The sequence below is a fragment of the Myotis brandtii genome, unplaced genomic scaffold (genome assembly GCF_000412655.1).
Source record: "Myotis brandtii unplaced genomic scaffold, ASM41265v1 scaffold110, whole genome shotgun sequence".
NCBI classification, from domain to species: Eukaryota; Metazoa; Chordata; class Mammalia; order Chiroptera; family Vespertilionidae; genus Myotis; species Myotis brandtii.
Window position 1 is genome coordinate 1,171,372 of NW_005353753.1, and position 13,252 is coordinate 1,184,623.

At 38.1% G+C, this 13,252-nt stretch overlaps 1 protein-coding gene across 14 annotated transcripts in view; it reads right to left on the minus strand.

Annotated features, from left to right (window-relative positions):
• RBM26 (RNA binding motif protein 26) overlaps window positions 1-13,246 on the minus strand; it is an 87,312-nt gene extending 74,066 nt beyond the window's left edge. For all 14 annotated transcript variants that reach the window (XM_014543791.1, XM_014543754.1, XM_014543749.1 and 11 more), the window contains exon 1: window positions 13,173-13,246. In XM_014543791.1, coding sequence (XP_014399277.1) covers window positions 13,173-13,243 — 71 coding nt within the window. In that variant the 5' untranslated portion in view covers window positions 13,244-13,246. The remainder of the gene's footprint in view (window positions 1-13,172) is intronic.
• Window positions 13,247-13,252: the final 6 nt, after the last annotated feature.

Here is a 13,252-nt window from a genome sequence, read left to right on the forward strand (position 1 = left end):
TCTTAAGGTGTATGTATGTGAAGAACCTTGAAGAAATAATAAAATTCATTCGAGTGACAAAAACACAGTATATGATGATGAAAAATACATTTATTTTTTAATGTATACATGTACACTGATAGTCCGACAGAAAACTTTATGACTCCGTTTGATATTATCAGTGGGACTTTTGCTGCTGCATCACTGATGACAGAGATTTTACATCAGGTTTATATTTCGTGACCTTCAGAGATATGCACGAGCTACTACTTTCATCCGTCAGGCTACTCCTATTGCGACACTTAACAAAATTCATCACTGAGAACAAAGATTCACAAGCGTATGTGGATGAAACCAAAACACTGGTTGGATCTAGGAAGGCAGGGAGAGTTAAGGCAGAGGCATAGAAATTGCTCTTCCCCTCTCTCGTCAATCCACGTCTATGGTCTTTAAGATAACTTGTTATGTAAAATTATTTATTTACCTAAGATGCACCTACACTGAATTTATCTGAAAAATTAAAAAGTCGATATTAAGAAAAAAATTGTAAATGGAAGATTATAAGAGAGGGTTTCGCGTGCCAGCAAAAGTTACTGGCGTGCCATGTTTGGCACGCGTGCCAGGGGTTACCCACCCCTGGCCTAGGCTAATATGTGTATCCGTGTCTTAGTTTTTAACAAAAAAGCTTAAAATGTAATAATAACAATAATAATAATAAAAAAACATAGATATAAAGAAAGAATTCTATAAAATGTATTTGTGTATTATGCTAAGTATTATTAGATAGAAGCCAATAAGTTAAAAAAAATTGAAGTTTATATAGTGAAAAAGATAAAGGTAAGATTTATCATAGAAAAAAATATATTTTTTAGAAGTTTAATGTAGCTTAAGTGTACAATGTTTATAAAGTCTACAGTAATGTATAGTATTATCCTAGGCCTTCGCATTCACTTCACCACTCATTCACTGACTCATGCAAGGCAACTTCCAGTCCTGCAAGCTCTATTCATAAGGGCCCTATAAAGTTTACCATTTTTTACCTTTTATAGTGTATTGTTATTGTACCTTTTTAATATTTATTTAGATATGTTTAGATACACAAATATCATTGTTATAATTGCCTAAGTATTCAGTACAGTAACAAGCTGTAGCCAGAGTGATAGGCTATTCCATGAGTCAAGTTGTATAGAAGGCTATACCATCTAGGTTTGTATAAATGTACTCTTATGATGTTCACTTGATGACAAAATCTCTTAATGATGCATTTCTAGAACATATCTCCATTATTAAGCAACACATGACTGTAGTGAAATTATTGAAAGGTAAAACTTCCAGCCTCCAATATGCTATCTCGCAAAGTTATCCTTTAGATTTGAAGGAGAAATAAAGGCTTTCCTAGACAAACAAGAGCTGAAAGAGTTCACCACCACTAGAACTGCCTTACAAAAAAAAATGATAAAAGGAGATCTTCAAGCTGAAATAAAAAGACAAAAGTACACATAACTCTGATTAACCGAATAAGAATATGGTAATTGTTTTAAAATAGCATATTAATCTATTAACTATAGCATAAACGTTAAAGAGTAGTAAAAACAGTTACAGCTGCCCTAGCCAGTTTGGCTCAGTGGATAAAAAACACTGGCCTGTGGACTGAAGGGTCCCAGGTTTGACTCCAGTCAAGGGTACATACCTCAGTACAGGCACTATCCCTGGCCCTGGTCAGGGTGCATGCAGGAGGCAACCAATCCGTGTTGTCTCTCTCACATCAAAGTTTCTGTCTCTCCCTCTCCCACTCTCTAAAAATCAATGGAAAAATATCCTCAGGTGAGGATTAACAACACACACACAAAAAAACACAGCTACAGCTACTACAACTTAGTAACAAAATCACAGTATTTTGTGACATCAAAAATATGAAAGGGGAAGAGTACCTAATTCAGGTGATCAAAGAGACTGTGGCACTGCATCCCTACTACATAAGGACACCCTAACAAAACTGGGAGTCACAGCAGATCCACCTAATACACAGAATAAAACACAAAGAGGCAGCCAAAATGGGAAGACAAAGTAACATGCCTAGTGAAAAACAGGAGAAATCTCTAAAAAAAGAAATGAAATGAAGGCAAGCAATTTATGAGATATAGAGTTCAAAAATATGGTTATAAGGATGCTCAAGGAACTTAGTGAGAACAACAGAATGAAAAAGAAAAAAAAACACACATGGAAACAATAAAAAAGAACCAGTGAGAAATCAAGAATACAATATCTGAAATGAAGAATAGACTAGAAGAACTACACAGTAGGTTGGATGAAGAAGAAAATCATATCAGCTCTTTAGAAGAAATGGTAGCAGAAAACACCTATTCAGAGCAACAAAAATTAAAAAGTATTTAAATAAATGAGGATAGTTTAAGGGACCTTTGGGACAACATAAAGCATAACAACATCCTCAACATAGGAGAAGAGCAAGAACAAGGGATCAACCACCCATTTGAAGAAATAATGACTGAAAACTTCCCTAACCTAGTGAAGGAAAAAGTCACACAAGTTCAGGAACCATAGAGAGCCCCAAAGAAGAAGAACTCAAAGAGGCCCACACCATAATTAAAATGGCACAAGTTAAAGACAGAGAATTGTAAAAGCAGCAAGAGAGAGACAGTTACCTACAAGGGGAACTACCATAATTCCAACAGCTGATTTCTCAACAGAAACAAGAATGAAATCACATCAAGCATACATCTTCTCTGACCATAATTGTATGAAACTAAAAATCAATCATGAGAAAAAAACTGAAAAACACACAGGCATGGAAGTAAATAAATGTTAGTAAACACTGAAAGAATTAACAATGAGATTAAGGAAGAAATAAAAAGATACCTTGAAACTAATAAAAATGAGAACACAACAACCCAAAATCTATGGGACATAGCAAAAGCAGTCCTAAGAGGGAAATTCATAGCATTACAGGCCTATCTCAAAAAAAACTAGAAAAAACTCAAACAATCTAACTTTACATTTAAAACAAGAAAAAGAACTAAAAACCAAGCTCAAAGTGAATAGAAGAAAGGAAATAATAAAGATGAGAGCAGAAATAATTGAAACAGAGTATAGCCCAGCCGTGGGCAAACTACGGCCCGCGGGCCGGATCCGGCCCATTTGAAATGAATAAAACTAAAAAAAAAAGACCATACCCTTTTATGTAATGTTGTTTACTTTGAATTTATATTAGTTCACACAAACACTCCATCCATGCTTTTGTTCTGGCCCTCCGGTCCAGTTTAAGAACCCATTGTGGCCCTCGAGTCAAAAAGTTTGCCCACCCCTGGTATAGCCCTACTTGGTTTGGCTCAGTGGATAGAGCATTGGCCTGCAGACCAAAGGGTTCTAGGTTACATTCCGGTTAAGGGCACTTACCTCGGTTGCAGGCTCCTCCCGGCCTGGGCCCTGGTCAGGGCACATGCAGGAGGCAACCAATCTATGTGTTTCTCTCACATCGACGTTTCTCTGTCTCTCCCTCTCTTCCACTCTCTCTAAAAAAAAAAAATCAATGGAAAAATATCCTCAGGTGAGGATTAAAAATATTACAAACTAATGTCAACAAATTAGACAATATGGATTAAATAAATTCCCAGAAACCATACAATCTTCCAGAACTGAATCAGGAAGAATCAGAAAATCTGAATAGACAGATTACAACTAATAAAATTAAAGCTGTATTTAAAAAAAAAAAAAAATTCCCCCAAAACAGAAGTCCTGGCCTGGATGGCTTCAGAGGTGAATTTTACCAAACATTCAAAGAAGAACACCTATTCTAAACTATTCCAAAAAACCCAAGAGCAGAGAACACTCCCAAGTTCATTTTATGAAGCCAGCATTATCCTTATTCCAATAGCACATAAAAACACTACAATCTCTCAAACAAGCAACAGCTAGTATCTGCATACCCCATACCTCTCAATAAGTGGCCCCAGGCCCAGCACTAGCAGCAGCCAGCCTTGGTTCAAAGGTTGGCCTCTCCTGAGTACCTTCAAGCTCAACACAAGTAGCAGCCATGTGCAGATTGCTTGTAGCTCATGCTGGGTAGTCCCAGGCAGGGCACAGGTAAAAGCTGACTTTGCACCACCCTGGAGGCCTCAGAGCCAGTGTACCAAGTGGTCAACTTCAATCACGTTGGATTACAATACTACCACCTCCATGAGTGACACACTCACGAGGAGGATTCGTTGAGCCCCAAAGCGCCACTGAAGTAAGTGTAAGGAGCCTCTGGGTACCAATTTCAAGGGTACCAAGGAGCTCTATAGGGTGGGCTCCTGCTCTTCAGTTATAGCTGCAGCTGATCCTAGCAACCAATTGACTTGGGGGTTAATCCCTCCCAAAGATGCCAGCATAAATCAAGGCTCAACTACAATAGGACAGCACACACAGCTCACACAGGGACACACCGGGAATGCCCAGCTCAGGTGGCTGGGGAGGCTGAGCCATTGGGCCCTACAGGACACCTACCACATACACAAGGCAACTCTACCAAGTCCAAGAGACATAGCAAATCTACCTCATAGAAACAAATACAGGGAAGTAGCCAAAATGCAGAGACAAAGACACATGTCACAAATCAAAGAAGAGGAGAAATCTCCAGAAAAAGAACTAAATGAAATAGACGCAACAAAACTACCAGATACAGGAGTTCAAAGCAATGGTCATAAGGATACTCAAAGAACTTAATGAGAACTTCCTATAGTGATAACATCAACATAAAAAAGGACCAGTCAGAAATGAAACATATACTAACTGAAATAAATAATTACAGGGGATTAACAGTAGAATAGAGGACATGAAGAACCAAATCAAGAATTTGAAATATAAGGAAGCAAAAAACATCCACTCATAACAGCAGCATAAAAAAAGAATCTAAAAATATGAAGGTAGCCCTAACCGGTTTGGCTCAGTGGAAAGAGTGTCGGCCTGGGGAATGAAGGGTCCCAGGTTCGATTCCGGTCAAGGGCATGTACCTTGGTTGCAGGCACATCCCCACTAGGGGGTGTGCAGGAGGCAGCTGATCTGTTTCTCTCTCATTGATGTTTCTAACTCTCTATCCCTCTTCCTTCTTCTCTGTAAAAAAATCAATAAAATATATATTTTTTAAAAAATGAAGGTAGTGTAAGGAACTTCTGGGTACCAATTTCAAGGGTACCAACATTTGCATCATGGGAGTGCTGGAAGGAGAAGAGAGGAAGAACAAAAACTTATTGGAGCCCTGGCCAGTTTCGCTCAGTGGTTAGAGCAGGGGGGTCCTCAAACTTTTTAAACAGGGGGCCAGTTCACTGTCCCTCAGACCGTTGGAGGGCCGGACTATAGTTTTAAAAAAAACTATGAACAAATTCCTATGCACACTGCACATATCTTATTTTGAAGTAAAAAAACAAAACGGGAACAAATACAATATTTGTATTTGCATGTGGCCCGCGGGCCGTAGTTTGAGGACCCCTGGGTTAGAGTGTCAGCCCACGAACCAAAGGATCGCAGGTTTGATTTTGGTAAAGGGCACATACCTCAGTTGCAGGTTCGATCCCCGGCCCTGGTCAAGGGCACATGTGGGAAGCAACCAATTGATGTGTCTCTCTCACATCAATGTTTCTCTCTCTGTCTCTCCCCCACTCCTTCCACTCTTTCTAAAAATCAATAGATAAGATTAACACACACATATACACACAAAAAGTCATTTTCTACCACCTGGAGATTTTATTTATTGGAAAGGACATCAAAGACTCTCTAACCTTTGGATGGGACCTTATCATGAATGTACATCTATCCCTGTCTCTAACACTCATCTCTGCCTACAATGAATATCAAAAACTCCTCTAAGATGCAAGCCACTGACATTAGAGGTAGACAGCTATCCCAAGATATCAACAGGCATGTATACCTACAGACTGATATTGAACTCTGAAACCATTTTGTTTGACTGCCTTTACCTGTCTGCTAATAACATTAATCATAATAATAGTTATAGTTGTCCTTTGGGCTTTTCTATATACTCCAACTGTTCATGATTACCAAAGATGTAGAAGATAATTTTTAATAGTCTTTTTATGGCTTACGTAAATGTTATACTAGATGCAAAATACAGAAAAATGAGACAGATGGCAAAAATTCAGATCATGTTATTACACAGGACAAAAATATTGCAGGGTGTTTTTCACAACGAAGGCCATAAGACCTGACTGCCTTCCATTTACCTACCCTTCTCTTTTGAGAAAACACAGCCTCAGCTCACATCCCATGCTTAGAATATTGCCCCATCCCCAACAATTCACCATTTCAACAAGATGACATAGGTACTGAGACTTCCTTAGGAATGAGCCTTCCTAGTACACAATCTGACCAAAAGGCTGGTCATCAACGCATCCTTTGGATTGATAACCAAATTGGGAAACTGTGGACAAAAGGGGGGTTCTAAAATAAAACGGACAAGTTCAGTGATGAAAAGTAAATTCACAGATTTATCTAATCATAAATTCCTAACTGGGCAGGTCATGGTGGGTAGTCACATCTGACCATAGAACTTCATTAGTAAAAAGTTTTTAAGCAAGCCCTGTTCATTATTCTTGTGCATCTAGGTCAGCGGTTCTCAACCTGTGGGTCGCGACCCCTTTGGGGGTCGAACGACCCTTTCACAGGGGTCGCCTAAGACCATCGGAAAACACATATATAATTACATATTGTTTTGTGATTAATCACTATGCTTTAATTATGTTCAATTTGTAACAATGAAATTGGGGGTCACCACAACATGAGGAACTGTATTAAAGGGTCAAGGCATTAGGAAGGTTGAGAACCACTGATCTAGGTTAACACACCTTAATCCTCTTTTCCAGGCTCCTGAAAAACCACCCTCAAGGGAGCACAGAATCTTGACTACCTCACACCTTGCTTTTGCCCACTTTTATGTGATCATCCTTCCATTCTCTCTCTTATTCCTATTGTATAAAAGAAACTGCAAAACTGTTATCCTCAGAGCATTTCAGATCTTGCTTCCTGGCAATGTCATTGGTTTGACTCAAACTCTTTTAAAACTAAAAATTATCTAGAGGTTTGGATGTTCCCTATGTTAACACTTGAATAATTTGGAAAAATGAAATGAAAATAATTGAATTCAGATAACATTTATTTTCAGAAATATAGTTTGAAGTTCAGATAAGAGAACTAGGTAGATAAGCAGCTAAAATTGGAAATAAGAGCTTAAGGCTTTGAAGAGTGGTCAGTGGTTAAGTAAAACATAAATATGAGAAATAATTGCATAAAGTAGAGGCTCTCTTTGAAAAGCTCTGAAATTCAAAGTAAATGTGTATGAAAGATATGCAACATCCTAAGAAGGAACTCTTTACTTAAACTTTCAAAGAATGTACAATACACACAAAAAAACTTTAAGAACCACTGGCACAAATTATAATAGAAACCATCCATGGAAATGAATGTGAATGAGGTAGCAGGAGAAATGGTTGAGGGAAAAAAAGTCATGAAAACAGAACTTACAAAATACAATTAAAAGGCAAGAAAAGAACTAAAGGGACTAGAATGGATTTGAGTAAAAAGAGAACCAAAGTATTAGGGAATCAATAACTCAAAAGTTGAAAAAAAAAAAAAGGCAGCATCAACATTGTCTAATGTTATAAATACAGGTCAAAGAACATAAAGTTTATATAAAATCTTTATATTTAGTAAACATAAATCATTGGTAACACTGAAGTAAGCAATTCTGGTTGAATATAAGCAGAAAGAAGCTATATTGTAAAGCATTAAGAAATAAATGGTTGGAGGCAAATGAGTGAAAAATTAAAGACTACTATTTCTCAAGATTCACCTCTAAAAAGAAAAGAAAGCGAGGATGCAAGTGACTAGAGGAAAAGTATGATTTACATTTTGTTTTGTTTTTGCTGCTATTGTTGCTGAGTTTTTCTTCCTTAAAGAATGAAAGATTAGATTTTCTATGCCCAAAAGAGTCTGTAGAAAGGAAAAGATCAAAGGAAGGAAACAGGGGTAAAGTTCAGGAGTAAAATGATCACCTTTCAGTTCTTCCTGTAAAACAGGAACAAAAATGTATTTTAATGTGGTGAGAAAGGTACCGTAACAAGTATGGGTGAAGGTGGAAAGATTACAAAAATTCCTAAAAGGTTTATTTCTTAAAACTGTAAAGCACTGATAACCATGACGCCTCAGAACTTGTTCCCTTACAATAGCAGCTATCACTATGAAAATGTTATAATAAAAAAGAGAAAACAGTAATAGGAAAGTACAGTATAGTAGTAATTTAAAAACATGACTCAAACACACACACACACACACACACACACACACACACACACACACACACGACTCCCGAGTCTAAAAGCTTTTGTTTAAATCACTGTTTAGTTACAAGCTATAGCTAACTCTGTGACTCTAGGCAAGTTATCTTGACTTTGTGCTTCAGGGCCTGAGTGCCATCACTTGCAAAATGGAGGTAACAATGCTTACCTCATAGAACTGGGTAGTAATAGAAAACATATCAATGAATACAAATGTTAGGTGGTAGTGGCAGTAGCAATGATAGTGATAATAGTAACAGTAACAATAGAAATGTAACCTATTTGTGTTTAATCAACCAGTACTTAAGGAAGAAAGGAGTAGGCTCTAAAAAAATGTGCCTCCTTCAATCCTTTCAACTACAGAAGGAAACAAGTATAATTCTCCCTATTATACTAATAAGGAAAGCAGTTAGTAAGTGGCAGAACTAAGATTTGAACACTGGTGTATGTGGACTCAAAACTCATTTTCTTTTCACCACACAACACACTATCTTCAGAGGAGTACTTAGCATTAGCAGCAGGAGCACAAATTTAGGCATTCTGTTCTTTACTACTAAACTCACAAAATCTGGGTACATCATTAAATGCCTTTCAATTTTATTTTCTGAAAAATTGAGTTTGATTAGATCTTGAGGTTTCCCTTCACTAAAAAAGTTCATGATTTTATAAAAGTGCCACATTTAGTGATATGTAAACTCACAAAAGTTTTAAAACAGCAGAAAACCTTTTCTGTTTAAAAACAAAAACAGAAAACTTGAAAATAAAAAAAACAGATTTTTCTTCACATTATCAAAGGAAAGACCAATATCTAATTTTATTTTATTAGCAAGTATAATTAAGCAAATGTTTGAGAGAAAACATCAATTTTAAGTATTTCAAGATGTCAATTTTAACACCTACACTTTCAATAATGAAAAATTAACTCAGATTTCTGATATACCTACAGAACTATAATCAAATAAAATACAGCTTTACTGAATTTTATTTCATGCTGAAACTGCAACCAGGCTATTTTTATTTTAAATATCAATCTGAAAACTCTCCTGCCCTAAAACCCGCCACTGGTTTCCTATTATCCTTTAGTGACATCCAAAATCCTTAACATGACTCAACAAAGTCATGTGATCTGGCTCCTCTCTCTGGTGCTATCCAATGCTATTCTTCTCCTTGCTCTTTTTTCAATTTCCTCCAAGACACATTTTCTGTCACTTTAGGGCAACGGTTCTCAACCTGTGGGTCTCGACCCCTTGGGGGGGGCGTCGAATGACCCTTTCACAGGGGTTGCCTAAGACCATCAGAAAACACATATATAATTACATATTGTTTTTGTGATTAATCACTATGCTTTAATTATGTTCAATTTGTAACAATGAAATTGGTGGTCACCACAACATGAGAAACTGTATTAAAGGATCGCAGCATTAGGGAGGTGGACAACCACTGCTTTAGGGCTTCATCCAATCTGCTCTCCAAAACCTAGAATGCTCTCATACATCTCCATTCCCATCCTTTTGCCCCAGCAAACTGCCTTTCATTCTTGCAGACTGAGATCAAATGTTATCATGCCAGGAAAGCCTTTCCTGACCTCCCAGACATATATTTTGACAACATTCTGGACTTCACAACACTTGTAATTACTTGTTTAACACTTGTCTTCTCTGCTAACTGGTAAACAATATGAAGATGGTCATTTCATGTCTTGTTTCCTACTATTTTCCCAATATCTAACACACTGTTTAGCACAGAGAAGATTAAATAATCAATAAATGTTTCCTGTATGAATACATTCAAAATGTGGGGCAAAGTCCAAAACCATGAGATGCCTTACTAGTACAAAGTACCTAAAAAGTTCTATACAAATTTGAGTTACATCTTACTCTTAGCTCTTCTTCAGATGTTCCTCCCTCAAACAGGTGCTATTTGGCAATTATACAACTTTAAAGTAAAGCAAAAAAATCCCTCCAGATAATGAGCCCATTCTAAAGTTTCACAAAACCAAGGTTAGAAACCACAGGTCTTAAATAATTGGAGCTTTAAAACTCATCATCTAAAAGAATTCACCTGAAATGCAATTAAAGGAACAGAAACTTGGATAGGTTTCACCCATTCTGCAGCATCCCATTAATTTTACCACACCAATGTACATTATAGAAGGACCAATCCCAATTCCTACTACTAATGTAGTGCCTTATTTATCCCAAAAGTAATGACTGCATGGCTAGTCATCTGAGTAGGCTACATGATACCTGGAATATGCTCTGTTAAAACTAAAGAAAAATTATAGCCTTGGGTGGTTTGGCTCAATGGACAGAGCGTCAGACTGTGGACTGAAGGGACCCAGGTTCAATTCCGGTCAAGGGCACATTCCCAGTAGGGGGGCATGCAGGAGGCAGCCGATCAATTCTCTCATCATTGATATTTCTATCTCTCCCTCTCCCTTTCTCTCTGAAATCAATAAAAATATATTTTTAAAGAGAAAAATTATAAGCATAAACACTAAGTAACTATATATAATTTTAGCTTAGTGGGAAAAAAGAGAAATGGCAGTAAAGTTGATAAGTAATTCAAAAACTGGAGGCTTAAAAAGAAGAATACTATTTTGACTCATAACATTTTTTAAAGTTTTCTGTTCATCTAAAACAGTGTTAATTATAAACCAGGCAGCATTCAAAGATTTGCTTAACACATATTCATTATTTTCTCCAATTTAGAGATGAAGAAAGAGGCACTGAGTTAAAGCAACTTGCTCAATATTATACAGCTGGTAAGTGCCAGAGGCAGAACTCAAATCCAGCCATTCTAGCTCCCGAGTTCGAGTTCTCCCTCTCAACCACGATACAACACTGATGCTCACTGTCTTTCCAAATCCCTGAAAGAGGGCTTCAATCTGTACCATCCCACTCCAGTAAAACTATTTTTGCTAAGGTCACCAATGACATCTACCTTGCCAAATCAAAGGGTCACATATCTACTGCCATCTTTTTCACCCATTCTGCAGCATCCCATTAAGTTCACAACTTGCCTCTTGTCATATATCCCCTTAGTGACATATATCCCATTTTCTTCCTACCACAGACCAGGGCTCTCTTCTCTTGCATATCTACCCATTTTTCTAGGAAATCTCTCACAGTTCCATGGCTTTAAATATCATCTACGTGACTCCAAATTTCTCTAGTCCTGGCCTAAGCTCTAATCATAGACCCAACTACCTATCTGACATCTCACTTAGATGTAACCAACCATCTTACCCTCTTTCCCTCAACCTTTTTTCTTCCAGCCTTCTCTACCATCACCCATCCAGTTGCTTAGGCTAACTTCTTAGTCATCATCCTTGACTTGACTTTCCCACATCTCCCACATAAAATCCATCAGCAAGTCCTATCAAATCTAACTTAGAAAATATATTTAGTTCTGTCTCCATTATCACTCTAATGCAAATTACCTACATCTCTGCCTACAATGCCCTTCACAATGGTCTCCTTGCTTCCATTTTTGCCCCCTTAATCTCTACAAAACAGCCTAAGTCAAAACAAAATCAAATCGGTCTTTGCTTGCTTTAAATCATCTAACGTAGTCCATTATAATTTAATAAAATCCTAGCTCTTGAACATGTCCTCAAAGATGCTACATGACTTGGCCCCTATTTCTACAACTTCATGTCCTTCCATTCTCTCGCCCACCACAAGGTTCCTTGGAGCTGTAACTACCTTCCTTCTCTCCCTAGAACACACTATGATCACTCCTGCTAAGAGCCATTGCACTTGCTGTTCCTGCCACAAGAAACATTCTTTTTCAGACTTTCACACAGATGGTTCCTTCTTCCCCCAAGATGTTGCTCAAATGTCACCTCCTCTGAGGGGCCTTCTAATCAGTCTTTTACATCTATTATTACAACCGTCACTATTCTTATTATTGCCTGAAGTTATCGTATTTGCTTACTATGCCTTGTCAATTTTGGAATTTGAAAGCTCCATCCCCAACGCTTCCCATAGTACCAAGTAGGTGTTTAATAAATTTATTGAATGAGTGAATTTTCCCCAATGCACTTTAAGTTTATTGTAAATCAACCAATTTTATAAAGCACTTGGCCCGTTATATATATTATTATGTAGTCAGAGATAAATCCTTAAAACACTCATTTTTTCCAATCCAAAGCGTTTCAGCACTCTGAATCCCCTCCTCCAAAACACATAGCCCATCTACAACACCCCACTTAAAAGTGCTAAAAATTCCACATGGACGGACTGCATTTCTTCCTCCTCTACAAGCCAACGACCGTGTAGGTGGCAAAAGGGAATTTTACTGAGCATCTCAGCACCTGTTACATCTTCAACCAGCTAAGAGAAGGGCCGCTGAGCCAGCCGGCACATGGGAGACGTGGCTTTTCTTGCAGGGATAGCATTTAGGTAAAACCTGAGTGGCTTAGACTAGAACTATCCAAATCTTTAATAAGGACCATTCAGTTCGTTTAAATAAGCATGATAGTCTGTAGGCAGGAGATTATGCACGGATTCGCTAAAAAAAAAAGAAAAGAGAAAGCAGCCGATTTGGGGACCTTCAGGAAACACAAAGTGTGTGTATGTGTGTAGGTTGGGGATCAGTCTACCTATAACGTGAAGACAAGAATAGGAGACAGCGGTTCAAGGACCAACTCAGCGATACGATGAAGGCCCTCCGGGATATGCAGAACCTGGGGACTAGGACAGAAGCGGAGGAGAAAACACAAGAGCCCCGAGACCTCCGTCCACCGCTTCGGCCTCCACCGCATGCATCTGGGGCAACTGCATTGATCGGCGCCCGCCAATCGCCCACCTCCCTCCCTGCAAGGAGACAGCCCCGGATACTCACATGGGCTCGAGAGTCTTGCTGAGCCAGGACTTCAGTGCCTCGAAGTTTTCAATGATCATTTTAGAAACCATCCACAGCGG